The sequence below is a fragment of the Fukomys damarensis genome, unplaced genomic scaffold, assembly GCF_012274545.1.
Source record: "Fukomys damarensis isolate Sample0158 unplaced genomic scaffold, DMR_v1.0_HiC HiC_scaffold_1, whole genome shotgun sequence".
NCBI classification, from domain to species: domain Eukaryota; kingdom Metazoa; phylum Chordata; class Mammalia; order Rodentia; family Bathyergidae; genus Fukomys; species Fukomys damarensis.
This window is the reverse complement of record NW_022900913.1, coordinates 20,555,432-20,575,188: the sequence shown is the minus strand read 5'-3', so window position 1 is coordinate 20,575,188 and position 19,757 is coordinate 20,555,432. Positions and strand designations below refer to the sequence as shown.

The window sequence follows — 19,757 nt, the reverse complement described above, 5'->3', positions numbered from 1 at the left end:
GGAACTTTGCATGTAAATCAATGGATGAAAACCAAGTCTAAGCTAGATGATCAGTCAAATTCACATAAACAATTATGTATCAAATTGATGTTAACACTTTTAATAAGACGTGATGAAAAAATGACAATTTACAAGGGTGATGTTCCTTCCCAAAACACAATCTGAGAATAATCATGAAAATATCAGCTATACACAAATAGTGGGACATTTTATGAAATGTCTGACATATACTCAAAACTGTTGAGGTAATTAAAAGCATAAAAATGCCTCAAAATTTTTCACTGCTCTTTAAAGCCTAACGAGTTGTGAAGAATGAATGAGGACATATAGAAGACATTAGGTAAAAACAAAGGGACTCCGAATAAATCAAATACTTAGTTAATGTTTTGTTTTGTTTTCCGGGATGGAAATCGGGACCTTGCACTTGCTAGGCAGATGGTGGCACCACTGAGCTGAATATCCGACCCGATAATAATGTATCAATATTGGCTTATTAAGTGGAACAAATGCAGTAATGTAGTTATGTCTGTAAGGCCATGTAAAAGTCGTCTCTTTCAAAGTAAGACGAGACATGGTGTTTGTACTTAGCATAACCATGATCTTTTTGGGGGGCTGGTGCGGCTGATGCATGATTTACCACAGGAGCTGCCAACCCTCTCCAGGGATACTATGTACCTTTGGAGACAGGCCCCTCTCCCCAGAAGTCTCCTCTCCTCTCCTTTCCTCTCTCTCTTCTCCTCTCCTCTCCCCTCCTCTTTCCTCCTCTCTCTCTCTCTCTCTCTCTCTCTCTCTCTCTCTCATACCAGGAATTGAACTCAGGGCCTTACCCTTGCCAGGCAGGTAAAACACCTCTGAGCTCTGAGCTACATCTTGGTCCTAGGAGCCATTTCTTTCTATAAGTCAAGTACACAAGCTAGGATTATTTTTATTCTGCTTAGAAACATTTGATTTTTCTTAAAGTGAAAGAGTTAATGAATGTCATTATATTCTTGTCCATATCTGTAGAACATATACTATTAAAATTAACCTTAGTGTAATGGACTCAAGGTACAATGATGTGTCATCAGAGATGAATTGACTAGAACAAATGTACACCTTTGTTGAGAAATATTGACTGTTATGTGTGGGGTAAGGAATTATGTGGGAAACTACTATACCTTTCCTTCCACTCAGTTTTGCTATAAAACTAAAAGTACTGTGAAAACTGAATTCCATTAAAACTGTAAAATTGTAAAAATGGCCAGTGCTATTGTTTGGGGTATTTTATAAAAAGAACTATAGCTTTTGTTATTTCTTACATGATAGCATATCCTTTTTGCAGATGTATTTTTATTCTTTAGATTCTTTTAAATTTTTTCTTTCAAAATATAACCAAGCTTAGGAATAAAAAAATAATTCTTTATGGCCAAGTAGTACTTCATTTTATGTAAAATAAAATGTTCTTTATCCACTCACCTGTTGATGGGCAATTGAGCTGTTTCTAAGTTTTGGCTGTTGCAAACTGTACCCCTATAAACATGGGTGCACATACATCATTGTGGTATGATTCTTTTAATTCTTTTTGAAAGAAACCCAGCAAAAGGATAGCTGGATCAAATGGGACCTCTAACCCTAGTTTTTTGAGATATCTCCATACTGATTTCCATAGTGATTTTACCACTGTACACTTTACTCCCACACACAGTGCGGAAGGTTTCCTTTTTCCCCAAAATCCCACAAGCACTTGTTATTGGCCGAAACTAGAGATATTTAGATAGGACACGCCTGTGTAAATACTGAGTAGTTTCTCTGGTGTCAGAAACTGAAAGTATAAATGAAGATCAGAATGTACAAAAGATAATGTAAAACAGGAAGAAAGGGTCCAAAAGGGAATGGAAAGGGGATCTGGGAGGGGTAGGGGAAAGGAAAGAAAGGAAAGAAATAAATATGAGAAAAGGAAATAAATGGAAACAAAGTCTTTGAAAATAGGGAAGGGTGGAAGAGAGGTCAGGGGCAGGGGGAAGAAATAAGAAGCAGGATATATCGTGTAAAGGTTTACATTACCAATGATGAATGTCATCTTACTGTATATGCACATGTACCAATAAACTTAATGAATTAAAAAAATATGAAACAAAAATAACAAAAAAAATCAAATATTTGAAATCTGATAACATGCTTCTAAGTAATCTTTGGTGAAATCAAGCAAGAATTTTTTTAAAATGAGCATTTTATTTAAATATCACCTTTTCATCAATTTGAGTATAATACGTACATGATCGTATATCTTTGTCATTTTCTTGGTTGAAATTGGCTAAACTTGTATATTTGGATTTTGTATTAACATAATAAAGACATAAGATAATGAAGACAACAAAGATTGTAATATATACACAAACATACTCAAGCATATTCCTGAAAAAATAACAAATACATAGTCATGAAAATTGTGGTCCTAACTCTATAAATGTTCACATTGTCATAAATAATGTTTATAATAACTTCTCTCCACTATCCTGCAATATTTTCCTTTTACTTGGCAAAAATCTAACTGAATCATGGCTATTACCTGGTCGAGTAATATCATTGTTTATTTCTGAAGGACCCGGGCTGTTAAAACACACAACATGGCAAGATCGGTGAATTTTATGAGCATAAGACATTGGGCTACTTTTGCTTTTTAGTAACGCTCAGAAGCAATTTGTGTAGATGAGATATTCTTTAAGTTTAAATACAGATTAAAAAAATAACGTGATATTTGGGGAAGGTGAATTTGTCTCTAAAGTTTTATTTTTGTTAGGGCAGTACCTTGTCCCTTTTTTGATACGGGCTGTGAATTGCAATTGCTGTGAATTGCAAGTCTCCTCTTAGGTCACTGACTAATCACACTAAACATCATGATTGATGTCATGTGAGCGCTCAGTGATGGTTTGTTTCTTTTGCTGGCGGATTGGATGCTTCAACAGTTATTAACCAGCTTGGCTAAGGGAATGGAAGTCTATGTCTCTGAGACTTGATAGAACCACTTTCCCCCACAGTGATTCCTTTATTCACGAGCACAGTAGTTGGTGGTGGAGTTTCCTGGGGAGAGAGACTGAGTAGCACCCATATTATCAATCATTCATTTCACTTGATCTTGAAAATTCTCACATGCTGAAGTCACTGCTTGGTGACCATTCTCATGAGAAACAAACATCTTTCCTTTCCTTTTTTTTTCCTCAGAGAAACCTATCCACATATCTCTACCTCAAATTTCTCTGTCAAATTTTTTTCAATCACATTCCATCGAAAACAGCGATCATTACCACAGCCCAAAACTTGGCAAAAAAGTTGCACATCTGGCCTTACTAATAAAGTAAACTACAAATGCATTGCTCAAACTTTTGCCCACTAGCAAAATTTAATTCCACATAATCTTTTTAGGTGATATAGAAAAGAATTGTAATGTGATAGGTATCTCCTTCTAGCTACTGCAACATATGGTGCAGAACCATCTGTAAACCAAACTCCAGCCTTCTTTTCCTCTGTTAACCCACTGTAGGAAACTCCGAGGAAATCATAGCGTAGTCTGAAGCAGGGAATGGGATGGAACGGAAATGAGAACATTAGCACTTTTCGCTTTTCCTTCATTTAGCTTTCTTACACTTACAGGACCTGGTAAGTTGCTGTGCAAGACAAAGTTATGAGTTTATGAGTTATATGGCAGGGATCAGAACGTATGAGAAGCTCGGGACACATAGTGAAATGTTAACCCCTAAGCATTCTACCTCGAAGGCTCAATAATTGGCCAAAAACTGTCAGTTACCTACAGAGAATAGTTACCTCCAGAGGATAACAAATGTTTGCTCTCTCATCTTAAGAGAATTTTCTACTGTCAGACAAGTGAATGAAGCCCCCGCTCCAGGAAGAGCAGTGTGCTTTACTCAGTCTACTAATTTAAATATTTTTCTCATTCAAAAACACCCCTGGAGTAATAGTGAATCAAATATCTGAAAATTGTATGGCTTAATCAAGTTACTAAATATCAGATATATTTAATAATTATTAGCAAGTTCTGTATGTACTTTTTCAATTTTTCAAATTTCTAGAAACACAAAGCACGTAAGGAGGAAAATCTAAAATGATACTGTTTAAGAATAATAGCATCTCATAAAGTGTTCTAGGGTTTATTATACATTATAGGCATTTTTTTCATTTTTAAAGTAGAAACAAGTTATTTCCTTAGAGGGAAAATTGGGTGGCTCAATGAAACCCAAAATTTCACTTTCATTTACTTAATTGTGATCATATAAAATATCTTGAAATTTATTTTCATGTACAATGTTATTTGTGTTTGGGTTTCTGTATAAGAGTTTTTACTTTTGATTTATATAAATTCTAAATGTGTTACACAGAAATAACAACCAAAATATAGCCCTTTAGTATTTCACCATAATAGATATTTTCTGCTTGATGACACCAGAAATAGCTACTAGGAGATTTTTATCTTAAAATGAAATTTTGGATCAAAAGATACCTGAATAAAGCAGGGCAGTGGGAAAGGAGGAAGCAAGGTTGACCAGTGGATATAAAAGAAACCACAGGGTGATTATACATAACAGTAATGTATTTCAAAATGGTAAAAGAAAGGTTTCATTATAAAAATCATAAATGAAGAAAAATTATGTTTAACCTGATTTAAAAATAGCACAATATATACATTTATAAAACATGGTATGATCCTCAGTGAAAATTATTTTGATTTTGTATCAGTTAAATACATTTTTTAAAAATATTGGCTAAATTAAAATCTTTTAATATGCACACATTGTATTGCTTGAAATAATTGACAGAATGTACCACTTAGAGTTAAATGATTAAAAGTTTATACAAAGTACTGTAACAGGAATTATAGCAATAAGGTATAAAATAATAAATCTAAACTTTTGCAATATCAATAGTTCAATGAATAGTTTGCTAATATTTTTAATATAAAGTAAAAATATATACTTTCAATCAATATACATATTTACTTGTTATATAATTCTAATGACTGCAGATTATTCCATTGCACATTAATTAAGCTAGTGAAATTGATTCTACAATTTTTGCTAGATTAATAGTGTCATATTCATATCATTCTTTACACATCTATCATCTTTTCTTAATTTTTCAATTATTATGTTTTTATTCTTTTCTCTCCTTAGAATATAAGGATAATATAAGCATAGATGTAAATGTATTTATTATATATACTTTGAAATTAAAGTAGTCAGCAAAACAACATTTTATAATAAAACATCATAGATATTTCTAAGATGTAATTTATATTAAAAAGAGAAGTTTAATTTTACATATGATCTCATATTTTAATAATTAATAGTGGATAGTTCTTGTGTATTTACTTGTAAAGATACTCATCAAACAAAGAGGAAACATTTGGCTAGAAGAAATATGTTAGTTGCTTTACAACTTATAACCATCTTTCTCTAATGTATTTTATAGTTTAGAAAAAATTTTTAGCTATTATACGTAATTTGGTGAGGATCCTGGTAAGCTCTAAAGCTTGCTGGGTAATTACCACACAAGCTCATCCACTCTAACCTGTGGAGAGAAAGAAGCTACACCTATGGAGGGAATGTAAACGTGAAATATAACACATATTTAGATAAGGGAAATCAGAAAGGAAAGAAGAGTATTAAAAGGCGAAAGACACATATTCAATCCTCAGGTATGAAAAAGAGTACAAGCCTTCTGACAATTGAAATAAAAATGTAAAATGAAAGGATCTGTACTGATAAAATGCCTAGAGAAGCCTCAGAAAAAGGCCAGATTAATGAGGATGGATAAATAAGATGGCAAAGTTAAAGCAAATACAAGAACCAAGATACATCATGTAAAGGTACAAGATTCCAATGATAAATGTAACTTTTTGTATATCTAAAATATACAATAAACTTAATGAAAATACTTATAGTTTTCAAAATGACCATTCTCTTTTTTAAAAGAAGAGGTTTGGATTCATAAAAACAAAAAGGGTCTGGGATTTAACTCAGTGGGGCTGTGCCTGCCTTGCAAGTGCAAGCCCAGTGCAACAGGGTATTTCACAGGAGGCTGACCTTGATTTGTAGGATAGGACTTTAAATACTATGCCTTTTTGAAGATTTTAAAGCTACATAGTTACATGGCCATATTTGTTACGTAGAAAAATCACCATTTTAAGTACCAGAAATTGTTTGGAGCAGACCTAGATTACAGGCAGGAGAATCAGGAGATTGATGCAGAGATGCAGATAAAATACAAGGAAGAAAAAGGCTAAGTTGATCCAAAGTGACAGAGGGTGGATAAAATATTCCAGAGAAGAAAAGATTATGTGAATATTTACGTGGGCTTGAAAGCAGAGTAGGTGCACAACATGAAACAAGCACCTAGTTTTGTTTATCACCCTAGCCGTGACAACAATGGAATAGGACACAGAAGAAAGTGATGAACACTTCATTTCCATTTTTTCGTGTTTTTTTCTTTTCCCTTATAAGTGTTTGTAAAAAGGGAGGGGAGGAGGGGGTGAAGAGAGGGCAGGGACAAGGGGAAAAATGAGAACCAAGACCTGTCATGTAGAGGTACAAGATCCCAAGAATGAATGTAACTGTATGTATAACTAAAATATACCAATAAACTCAATTAAAAAAAAAAGGATGAAGTCAGGACATAATCTGAATTTTGAATTGTATGATATAAAATTAAAGGTAGAAGTGGCTGCTTAGAATTCCAGATATATTTGAAGTATATAAATGTATTTGGTACATTTCAAATACATACATATATTTGGTATAAATTATTTATATATTTGAAATATATATGAAATTTGAAAATTTCTTTTAGCACTTTAAAAATAATCAAAGAATTATTTTTATATATTCAAGTGTATGCACTATATCACTGAATATTGTTTTCCTGTGTAATTGAAATTTTGTGGACAGGTGATTAACATCACATATTTTAATTAAATTCTCTGTATGTATTTTCACCACAAAAATATTAAGAATGTCAGATGATAGATTTGTTTATTATCAGAATTAATCATTGTAAAATGGTTTAGTCACTTTACAATGAGAACATGTATTTAAACATTACATTGTATTCCATACTCATATGCAATTAATATTAGTTGACGTTTTTCAGTCTGCAATTTCAGAATTGTATAAGGATTTCAAATCCATTAAAATTTTTTCCAATTCAAATTTTCTATGAATATATGATTTATTTATTTTAAATAGTATTTGATGAGCTTTGAACATTAAAGATAATCTTTATGGAACTGTTGTGTCATTAAAGAATGTAATGCATAAAAATTTGCCTTTTTTTTTTGCTTTTTTGTACTGGGGATTGAACTCAGGTCCTTGTGCTTGTGAGGAAGGCAGTGGAACCACTGAGCTAAATCCCCAGCCAAATTTGTCATGCTTTTAAGGCATTATTTATAAGGGCAGAAGAAAAACATGTGTTTTGTATCACCTGCAATTTAATATGTCCATAAAACATATCATTTTCCCCAAAGGCAGAAGAGCATCATTGGAAATGTACTCTCCTACAGTCATACAAAAAGCAATCCAGGAGTTCAAAATGCTTACATTGGTTGGTCTTTCTGAGTACAGAATCATAATTTCTATAATATCACATGCAATGTTGATAAAATGAGTTTCAAAGAAAGGTACTTATCTTAAATTTAGCACTATAATACATTCAAAAATTCCTCATACTTTTGAGTTTAGTTATTTTAAACATAATCAAGATTCATTGATATTTTACACTCAAGATCTAGGTTAATAGGTTTCTTTCTTTTCAATGCACTAGAGGTTTAAATCATTATATTCAAATCATGAATACCTTTAAAACATTGTGTTTGGAAAGAGATATATTTATTTTCATTTCATTTTAATCCTAGCTGCTTGTGACATCTAACTACAATTGTTCAAAAAGGTGTAGTATAACAAAAACTGAAACGTTTAAATTTCCCCCATGAAAATTAATATATTCATTAAAATAATCACTGTAGTCATGTTATACAGAGATAAACGTATTTGTGCCAAATTTGCGTTTACTGTAATAATAATGCATATATTTACAGAGCTCTTCTTTTCTACTCCTTTAAAGCTTCACACTGACCAAGACAAAGGAGATGGAAATTTAAAATACATATTAACAGGAGATGGGGCTGGCAGTCTGTTCGTTATAGATGAAAAGACAGGAGACATTCATGCGGCAAAGAAATTAGACAGAGAAGAAAAATCCCTGTACATTCTTCGAGCCAAGGCTATAGACAGAAAGACCGGGCGGCAGGTGGAGCCAGAATCGGAATTTATCATTAAAATCCATGATATCAATGACAACGAGCCAAAATTCACAAAAGACTTATATACTGCCAGTGTTCCTGAAATGTCTGGAGTTGGTAGGTATAAACTAATCCCTGTGAACTAATTTTTTTTTGTTTGACTGCTAAGGTAGTTACTATGGGGATATATTTATGATACATGGCTTTTTTCAAGCTAAGAGCTGTAACTAACTCCTCTCCAGTTATGTTTAAGTATCTTAATGTTTCTTATTATATTGTGAGTTCTTTCACTTCCTGGGAACTAAGCTTTCATTTCTACTCACCTGCCACCCAAATAATTACCAAGTAAGATGCATTCCTGCCTGAAAGGAAAGGAATAGCAGAAGTGTTGAACAATTTTGTTTATATTATTTTTTTTAAATAACGACTAAATCTGGGGCTTGACATATTTCTTGTGCATTGTTTCACTTGATCATTAAAATAATCTTAAGTTGTAGTCATGGAAAATAGATATTTGAATCCCCATTTTTAAAAATGAGGAATGTAGGATACAGGAAGATTCAGCAAATGAATTACCATCAAATAATCTAGTAGCATCATGGAAAGTCTTAAATATTGTTTTTGCATAAATTACATTATAAAACATTGGTTAACATACAAGGAAAATAATTATTTCTCTTTTTAAGATTGCCTATGATTTCGCCCTCTGTATTCGTACAAAATTTTTGTCTGTATGTGTTGAGAAATGAGCTAATTCTTAAATCATTAATATTTCTAAAAAGCAATAATAAAATTTATAATACCAAAAATGTGGAAGGATGTTCACAAATGTAATACAACTTACGTGAATTCTATTTTGACATTATTAAAATATGTATCAGTACAAAATATTTTCAATACTTGAAGGAAAAAACTTGCATCCCTTCCTTGAAAGTTCGGTATAAAATTCTTAACTGTGTGTTCTAATAGAAGAACTAAGAGTTTGTGAATTAGTTAGTGTATCTAATCTCAAATCTTAACTATTTGAAGAAAGTACAGCTCTATTGTGTCTTCAGATATTCCTCCGATTATAGAAAAGGGATCATAAAATTAAACTGACATTCTGTGAAAGTGTAAAGCTCTGAAATAAACTTAGTTTTTTTTTCATAATATTGTTTCAGTACCTCTTAACTCAGTGAAGTTACCTGGATTTATTTATATTGGTCTAACAGTAGGTTAATTTAGGAACAAAGCATGGTATATTCGGGTACTTATATTCTGGATGAAGTTCCATCTGGAATTCTACACTCTTTAGCAACTTCCAACTGAAGTGAATTTTCATGTAAAGTGATCTTCTGGTAACACTCTAGCTTTTATAAAGCGTTACTTTTGTATGTAGAGTATTATGCCTGATATTTTGACATCTGACAATAGAAAAAGTTCCCCTCATCCATCCTCAGACAGATTTGACATATTTAGAAAAATGAAATACACAGTTATGATGAAAGAAATATCGGAATTTGAGAAATTTTGATCATAATTGATTCAAATTTGAATACACTGTAATTTTTGGAGACATATCATGTAAAGATACAAATTCCTGAATGATGAATGTCATAATGCTGTGCACCTATAATGTACTAACAAACTTAATGAGTAAAACAATTTAAGTATTATTTCACTTTTAAAAGCAGAATATTCCCTTCTATCAGACTAGTGTTACTTAAATTTGAATAATTTATATTTTTCTTAAATTCTTCTGGGATAGTTCATGAACTATTTATTATCTCTCACTGTACACATTTCTATCAACTCTCTTCCTAATAAAAACTATTCTTTCTTATATTAAATACAAGTGTAGTCTACTGTGTATTTGTATTTATTGAATATGTAACTATATAAAAACTGAAAAAAGCATATGTATTACTTTTAAAAGCTTTCAATAATTCAATACCTCATAATAAAATGCACAATGTAAAGTTCATGAATGAAATGAAACTTATGGATTAATGGTTCTAAAAGTGCTGTTTGCATTTCATTTATGTAAGCTTTAAGTTGTGGGCAGTACAACTTCTAATTAGTGAAGCCTTAACTAATGAGAATTTGAGCCACAGCCAGCATTCCTTCCAAGGCCAGGATGTGCACAAAGAGAGAAAACACCAACAGTAATTTTTGTGACTATTTTGATAATAAATAAATATTTAAGAATATACATTAAAACAGAATACAGATAAATCTAGATGATAATTTTAAAGGACACTTTTTATTTGTTAAGTGCTGGCATTGGTGAATTGCTCCCTTTTTGGAATCCATAACATTTACATGTGATTCTATTTCAAATTATGAATGTACAGATTAATATACACAATATTTGTACAGAAGGTTGCATTTACAACCTCATTCAATAATGTGTACAAATGATCCTAAAAGACTTAAACTGACTCACCTGAATCTATCTGATTTTACCTACTAGTCTAGATTTTAAATACAAAAATAATTAGTAGATGATTGATTTTGACAATGTCCATGCATATGTTATTACACTGTTGTTTGTTATACAAAATGTAATTTGAAAATCTACTTTATCAGATCCTGAATAACTCCCCCAAAATATTTTTTTAATTGTATTAAATCAAACTCTTCTCTTAGTCAACACTTGTCCAAATGGAAGTTCCAAGGGGAAAAACCCTCAGGCTTTTGGATACAAATTTAAATGGATTTACACTCAGATGCAAACACAGAGACAACTACTTATGTAAAAGTAGATGCATTAAGGAGTGTATCTCTGTGATAAATTTCTCTCATAGTATAAATGATATCCTAGATTAGATAAACAGTACTGTCAAACTATGCAAACCAAAAAATCCCCAAAATGAAGATGTTTAATAGTTACTGAAATCATGTGCTCCTCTGTTGCAATATTAATAACTTATTTAAAAGAAAATAAGCTACTGACTTATTGTTAATTGTTGCATGTGTAATTTTCTGTGCTTTTATGTTAAAAATAATCCTTTTACAGAGAAAAACTATTGCCTGATTTCAAGGAATTTCAAACATATATCATTTACATGTTAACAGTTTAAACTCATGCATATCAAACTAGATTTTAAAAGGAGTAATACATGATAATTTAATTCTAATATTGTTTTCACTATATTAGTGATTTTTATTTAAATTGATAAGTTAAACTAAAATCAATTTGGACAGGGAATAGTCTAATGAAATAAAACAAAATTTTTTATCCCAACTTGCCTCTTCTTTTCACTCACTTTTGTTCCATAAAATATGTAACTTATTTTTTCTCTCACCAACTACTATCTTAATTACCCTCCACTTCTATTTTTTTTTCCTTTGAAATGTTATGTCCTATTCCACATTAGCTGTCAATCAATGATTCAAATGATTTCAATAAGCTCATGAAAACAGAAATGCATTAGCCATGTAAGAATATATAATCTGGAGGATAGACAAATGTGTGTAATTAAGGAAAATGACATCAATTTTGATAAAAATATTAGTAGAAGTTCCCTACATTTTATATTTTTAATTTCTTGTGGTTAATGACTAAATATTTTCTATCAACTTCTTATATTTCTGTGCATTAACCTTTAAAGAAATTGATGTTGCTTACACTTGCGATATAGGGTATATATTTTCTCAGTGCTTTGATAGGTCACTTATTACAATCTACACCACTTTTCACCAACCCTTCCTACACTGTGGATGATTTTACAGGAATTCCTTTCTAGTTATTTGTGGAAAACAAATAAATCAGTCGATCAGTAGTTCAAGTTCTAACTGGAGCCCTTTGTTAGAGATATATTGCCTGTGGAGTCAATAAAAAATCCAATCATATCAATAACACAATCAGGCTATTTGGTAACATATTTAGAATACTTGTTTTTTCTTCACTCAGGCTGGTTATATATAATGCCACTTAGTTGGTTTGTGCTCAAGACCAAATTCTTTATGGCTCAAGGCCTACAACTTACATGTATGGGGAAGAAAAAGTAATAATGCAACAAAAGTGCTGAGAATTCTGTCTATCCTATAGTGAGCATTTTATAAATGTTTGTTTTCCTTGTGACTATGTTAAATATTGTGTCATATTTTAGAGAGAAAATGTGCAATAGAATCAGACATGGACCTTACTGTAGGGGAGAATACAGTTTAAAGGAATAAACAGATCTAACAGGCTGGTTGTAATTCCTATTCAACCCATCCATGTCCCTTTTGGTTTTCACTGCACTGTCTCTAAACATCAGCAATCCTTCTGCTGGTGATCCTCAAAGAACAAATACTTCAAGGGTGTTGTCCACTCCTGCTCCTCAAGGTAATAACTGCCCTGTCTTATGGCAGAGACAGACAGGTAACTCTGTTAGACCACAAGAAGAATGGAGATGTGAAGAATTACTTCTTTTTTCACTTTTGATAACTTTCAACAATTTTTCTGACAATTAGCAAAGTTAAAATAAATTTATATCTTTTCTACTGGGCTCAAAAGGAAGGCCTTTGGACAAAGAGTAGGACATAGAGTAGGACCCGTATTATATGTGCTATTTTTGTGTTTCCTTCATGCCTGAATTGATAGTGTTCTTTTCCCCTTTTGAACATGCCATTACATGGAATTATTGAATTCCAGAATAATTCACATTTACAGAAATTCCTAAAATCTTTACAAGAAAGGTATTTATTAATTCACTTTCAGTATTATTTCTTCATGATTTATTATTATGAACTTAGCTTCTGTGCTTTTATTTTTTTCTAAAATGTTATTAACTTTATATTAGAAAATAGTGGGTTAAGGATTATAATAAAATTTTTATTCTATAAGTTATTAATGTGTATTGCATGAAAAAATATTTTAATAAGATATATTTTCAATGTCAATAATATAGGGCAGGTTTTGACCAGATGAAACTCCACAGGGCTTAGGAAGTCCCAACCCAATGGCCTTGAAAGCTGCAGCCATATGGCCTCTCCTTTGGACTGGATCCACTCACTTTCTGGGCTCAACTCGGCTAACAATATATGTTCTTTGTATCTACAATTTTCTGAGGTCGCAAATGTCCCTTCAGCTTCAGTTTCATAATTTCCTAAATAGCAATATCAGCAACACATTTCTTAGCCTCTTAGCCTTTCTTTGAAATCTGGATGGAAGCCACCATAATCACATGGTGCTTGCATTCTACATGCATGTAAAACTAGCAACATGTGGATAATGCCAAAGTCTTCCATCAACTTCAGCAGTTGATTGTCCCCCTAGGATCACATCTAGAGAGACTTCTGAGTGACTCAATGGCTTAATTTAGGGAAACGCTTACTTAGGTGGCCCATATGAGCAGGGTACCCAGAGAATCTCTTTTCAAAGAATATTTCAAAAGACTTTACTATTTTATATCCTTAAGCTTGTGATACATGAGGTCTAGTCATTTTGTGAGAATGTTTCAATGCCTTTTCATGGCATTTTTCCTGTAGTCCTGATGCAAAGTAATTAATTTCCTTTGAATGGCAATAATCTTTTTAGCAGCCACATCTCATTTGACTTCATATTTACACATTTTTCTTCTGAGATGAAATTTAATTTATTCAAAATTTTCTGCTCATGTTTTTATCCAAAATTCTGACTATAACTCTGGCTAAAGTATCTAGCAGTAACCATACCATAGCCTGAATATTGGGCTAACTTGACCTTTCCTGTGTGAGATTAATTAGTTTGATGCTCTTAGTCTCCTAAAAAAGTCTGAAGATATGGTCAAAATGTAGACAAATTTTCTACCAAAGCAAACAAAATATGGTTTCAAATCCAACTGTCAATAAGGTCCTTGTTCCCAACTAAAGCCTTCTACCCTGGCCTTTACTATTTGCTTTCCTATAAATAGTTTGGTCTTCTGAACTCTGGTCAGAAAAAATCTATCAAGATTTGCTTACAGAATTCTAAAACTTCTATAGTCAACATCTTCAAATATTACTTCTCATAGAGATGAGTTGCAAAAGTTTCTAAAGCATATGATCAGTTACAGTCACAGTAGTGACCTCATTTCTGGTACCAATTTTCAGTATTAGTCAGCTTGTTTGACCTTGGGAAAAAATTATCCAGCATCCACAATTTAAAGGAGATTGCTGCTCATCTCATAGTATGTAGGAAGTAGAAAAATGAGGATGTGAGTAAGATGATGTATACTTGAAAGCATACAGCATGTCACACCACTTCCAAACAAGCCATTATCTCCTAACAGCACATTTAGCTATGAAATTATCATTGGATTGATTCACTAATAAGTATAGTGCCAACATGATCCAATTACCTTCCAAAACCCTCAATTCTGAATATGTGTTATTATTGAGGGATATTTTATATCTACACCATAATACTATATACATGTATATAATTACACCCAGCACACATATTGAACATCAATAGGCATGATCATATCTGTATTATCTTTTAAAAAGAAGCAAAACACTTCATGACAAATTAGACCTTGTATACACAAAAAGATATTAAAACATTAATAGTTCAATATTCTCTCTCTCTCTCTCTCTCTCTCTCTCTCTCTCTCTCTCTCTCCCTCTTCCTTTTCTGGTACTGATGATCAAACCCAGGACTTTTCACATCAAAAGCTTGGATCTACCACAAAATTTTATGACTTATTTTGCTTCTTCATAATAACATAACAATGAAACTATTTTTAGTCTTTCTACAATATATTGTTAATATACCATAGCCAAGAGCAGCAAAAGATTAGAAGTTTTCTAATTCATCTTTACTTATTTCCACCTATCATGAAATCTACTAATTGAAATTTCATGTTCTTTTTGGTTCCTCAAAAATTATCTTCACAATATTTATGTTAAATTCATAAATTATTTCATTAGCCTCACTATATCTCTCCTTGCAATAAAATATATTTTGATTTATATTATCTTACATAATAAACCATAAAAATATTGAAATTTAAGAAAAAGAATGAAGGGAAAAGGCTATTTTTCTAACATACACCATTACAGCAATTTATCTGGAAAATGTTTCCACTTTTGAAGTATTCATGGATTTATTTTGGGGGTTGGTTTAATGCAGGTACATCAGTTATACAAGTGACTGCAACAGATGCAGATGATGCTAACTATGGAAACAGTGCCAAAGTGGTCTACAGCATATTGCAAGGGCAGCCATATTTTTCAGTGGACCCAGAATCAGGTAAACATAAAAACATTTATGTTGGTCTGCCTCTCATTATATAATACACCTGGATGTATGAGTATTTCACAGCTTTTTAAATATATCTAAACCCCATTCTTTCAGTATTATGTTTCTATTTCTTTCCTAAGTTTATTACGTGGAAACAAAACAAACTTCTTGTGACTGAAGTGGCCTACTTGAGTCCTTAGTTCTTTAAACTATTATTTATTGGGTTTAAATTTAGCTTGTAACTAAAATTTCACAAAGATTCAGCACATCGTGCAGCACAGAAATGCTCAAAATCTAAAGAATGTGACAATTAGTAAAATTGTTTAATTCTTAAAAGTTTCAACAAAATTTACTTTTAAATCAAAAGAATAATTAGATGGATTTAGCAAAACCCACTTGGTAATGAATAGTCCATGGTAGATTTCATTAGGTTTGTGAATTGTGTTAAATTTGTTGTAGAATGAAGGACTATTTAAACACATAATTTCTCCCCATTTTTAATGACTAACTTGTGTAAAATAGATTTTGCATATTTTTTAAATGTTTACTTAATTTTTTTTTTTAACAAAAAGGCACAATAAAAACTGCATTACCAGACATGAGCAGAGAAAATCGAGAGCAGTACCAAGTGGTCATCCAGGCCAAGGACATGGGTGGCCAGATGGGGGGCCTTTCCGGAACCACCACAGTGAACATCACGCTGACGGATGTCAACAATAATCCACCTCGATTTCCTCAGAGTAAGGATGATTTCATTGATCTCATGTTGAGAAGTTTCTCAAACATACTTCTAACAGAATATATTTGTGATACTAGTTTTACTATTTGTTTTTGCATAAAATAAATTGACAGCACCTCCCTCCAAAAAAAAATCAAAATTTTATCCAAATTGAAAGCGCTGATCATTTGCATATTTAAGTGCATAGTGAGACAAAATAAGTACATGAGCTTCTTTTATAATTTTAAATAACCTTTTATATCTTTTGAAGAATTAGAAAGTTTTCCATATTAACTTGACAACATTCTTGGCATCTATGACCATATTCTTTTTCATCTGATCTCCTTGGTTAGATGCATGAGCTCTTAAATCTGGGGGCTAGAATTTCAGTCTAAGTCTGTCACTTGTCTGGTCACATATATCTTGTTATACAGCATATAAGCACCATAAGCCTTATTGATTTTATAAATACAGACTATACTTTAGTTTCTCTGAAATTGCTACTGTGTGATATCTTAGAATTTCAAAAATCAGCTTTGAAACTATTACAAGTAAGACTAGAAACTGAATTAACAAAAAATTACAAATATATCTCATTTAACCTTCATAACAATAGTATGTATTAGGTGCTATCATTAACTAATTTATTATATAGATGAAGACATTGACATTAAGGTATGCGGAACTTAACTGACTCGTCTGCTGGTGAGAATTCAAACTAACACAGCTTAACTTCAAAATTCATTTTCTTAATCAATGAAACCAGAGAGAGAAGAGCTCTGAAGTCTGAACACCCCACTTTGCCATATGATTTCCTTAAGCCTGGATCTGAGAATAAATAACCTATGTTAGTTCTTCCAGGAAATGGAAAAGTACTATTGATTACCACAGGGGCACATTGATCTTCATAGAGTTCCTTACATAATAAATGTTTTGAAAAATATACCTGACTTCAATGATTTTGTAGATTTCTATATTGTCTCCTGGATAGTTAAAAACTAAAATGCTTTGAAAACCACCTAATATGCAATACAATAATTTTCTAGACCTGCAGAAAACAGTAAAACTGATTTCTTGTTTAAAGATATGAAAATTAAAAACAAAAGGTATAAGAAAAAGGTATAAGAAAATAATCAAATAGGTATCAAAAGGTATAAGAAAAGGGCTAAAGGTGTAGGGAAGGGTAGGGGAAAGGTAATAAGGGAAAATATGAGAAAATGAAAAAATAGAAATAAAGTGTTTGTAAACGGGGAGGGGAGGAGGGGGTGAAGGGAGGGCAGGGACAAGGGGAAAAAATGAGAACCAAGACCACCTGTCATGTAAAGGTACAAGATCCCAATAATGAATGTAGCTCTACTGTATACCTAAAATGTACCAATAAATTCAATAAAAGAAAAAAAATCAAACAATAACCAGGGACATTGTTATTTTTGAGATTATTTTTATGTCCCTAAAATGAAATAAAATAAGAAATGAAATTTTACAATAAATGAATATATGTAAAAATGTATGCTGTCATTTTTGAAAGCCCACATAAACAGCAAATAATTGTTTTCAAGTCATGTTAAGATAAAAAAAATCCATTTACTACTATTAGGCTTTCCATCTGTTATCTAAATAATCTCTGGACATGCTGAGATATAATTATCCTCAAGAAAATGAGACTTTTCTGCCTTTATACATTATTTTCTCAACATTAAAAAAAACATAATTTTTAAGAACTTACAAGACAATACAATAAAAATATCTCCCAAATTGCAATTAATTTACTTAACTCAAAGGAAAAGAACAGATGAAATGAAAAAATAAATCAGCTGAAGATGAAATGTTGAAGGAGCTCTGATTTAATTCATAGGCACATATCATTTCACTTCTCCTGAGTCTGTGCCTCTTGGAACTCACCTCGGAAGGATAAAGGCCAACGATCCGGACATGGGGACAAATGCTGAGACGGAGTACAGCATTGCAGAAGGGGATGGCGCAGACACGTTTGATGTCGTCACTGACAAGGACACACAGGAAGGGGTCATAACTGTCAAGAAGGTTCGCTTTTGCTGTCTTCACTTTTTTACTGAGTGATGCATGGTTTACTGTTGCTTTTCAGTAAAGGCTAGTGAAGGGATCATATTTCCTTTTTATTCATGCAGTCTACCACTTAGGTGAGAATAGAAATCATTTTTCTTTAAATAAGTGAAGCATCTACGATACTGATCATTATAAACTAGAACTAAGCTCAGCTGTACTCATTTTTGCATTTTTCTATAGGAAAATAAGTATACACTAATCATTGATATCACATACACTTTTCAACATATTTTAATTGCAAATGTGATGGTTTACTTAAATAGTGGAAACCTAAAAATACCATGTATTTCATTTAGGTTTTCCTGATTTTTAAGGCAGTATGGGAGAGTATTCTGAAATTTTACATACAATAATACAGTCAAAATTAATTATGTATGTTTCTTTTCTTCACTCGTATCTTGCTTTCTAGAAGTACTCAAATTACTGAAAAAAGCAACTTTATTCTAAACTTTATCAGTATTCATTTTTTCTTCTGATTTTAAATATGTGTGACTTTCACAAGAGTGATATACATAATTTACACATGTGCTTAAAAATATTTCATTTAGGTGTGACTGACATGGAAATACATTACCTCCTGGGAACCAATATCAATGTGAATTCCATTATATTCATTCGACCTCCTATAAAAACTGAAAGGCAAAACAAAGTGGTACCCACTTGTTTGATGTATTTATGAACCAATAATTGAGGACCCATGATTTTTGGCATCAATAAAAATCAGGTTATTAAACATTGAAATTATCACCTAGCGTTTTGTTTTCCAAATCATGCTGGTTTTTCTTGGTTTATTTAACTTCAGAATTTAGATTTTGAGAAAAAAATGCTGTACACTTTGAGAGTGGATGCAAGCAACACTCACCCTGACCCAAGGTTCTTACACCTGGGACCTTTCAAAGACACAGCTATGGTCAAAATATCTGTGGAAGACGTAGACGAGCCCCCTGTGTTCAGTAAACTCTCTTACCTGATGGAAGTTGATGAAGACGTAAAGGAGGGCAGCATCATTGGGCAAGTCACAGCACATGACCCGGATGCCATGAACAATTTAATAAAGTAAGTACTTTGAAAGAAGTTATTTTTGTAGAAAACAATGATCTATTTTCATGCCTTGTAAGGAAAAACATTACTGAACAATTTAGTCAACTGTACTTAAAACACCCAGTGAACAAGCTTAGCTGGGATGCCATCTAAAAATTCTAATTCTATTATTTCACTTTGTAGTTGTGATGCCACCAGATAAAGGTTATTGTGAGATCTCTCCAAGAATGATAAGAAGAAGTCACTGAGCACTTAAATAATGTATCCAATATTAGCAAAGCTAGGTTCTGAAAAAATACACAGTAAATCTGGCTTGAGATTTAGTAAGAGATTTGAATTCCTTTTGTGTTGGTGTTTTCCTTGTCTATTGTCTCATTTAGTTAACTTAAAATACAAGTAAAATGATTAAAAATGCATTGGGAAATTTGTTTTTTCTGGAAGTTTCAAAATACATT

The 19,757-nt window shown here is 32.0% G+C and overlaps 1 protein-coding gene across 1 annotated transcript in view; it reads left to right on the top strand.

The window, feature by feature from the left end:
• The window catches only part of Cdh9 (cadherin 9), a 143,363-nt gene that overhangs the window by 101,664 nt on the left and 21,942 nt on the right, over positions 1 to 19,757 (top strand). Inside the window, exons 3-7 of the mRNA XM_010623792.2 lie at positions 8,110 to 8,404; positions 15,348 to 15,467; positions 16,031 to 16,198; positions 18,032 to 18,219; positions 19,064 to 19,317. Of these exons, the coding sequence (XP_010622094.1) occupies positions 8,110 to 8,404; positions 15,348 to 15,467; positions 16,031 to 16,198; positions 18,032 to 18,219; positions 19,064 to 19,317 (1,025 nt within the window). The remainder of the gene's footprint in view (positions 1 to 8,109; positions 8,405 to 15,347; positions 15,468 to 16,030; positions 16,199 to 18,031; positions 18,220 to 19,063; positions 19,318 to 19,757) is intronic.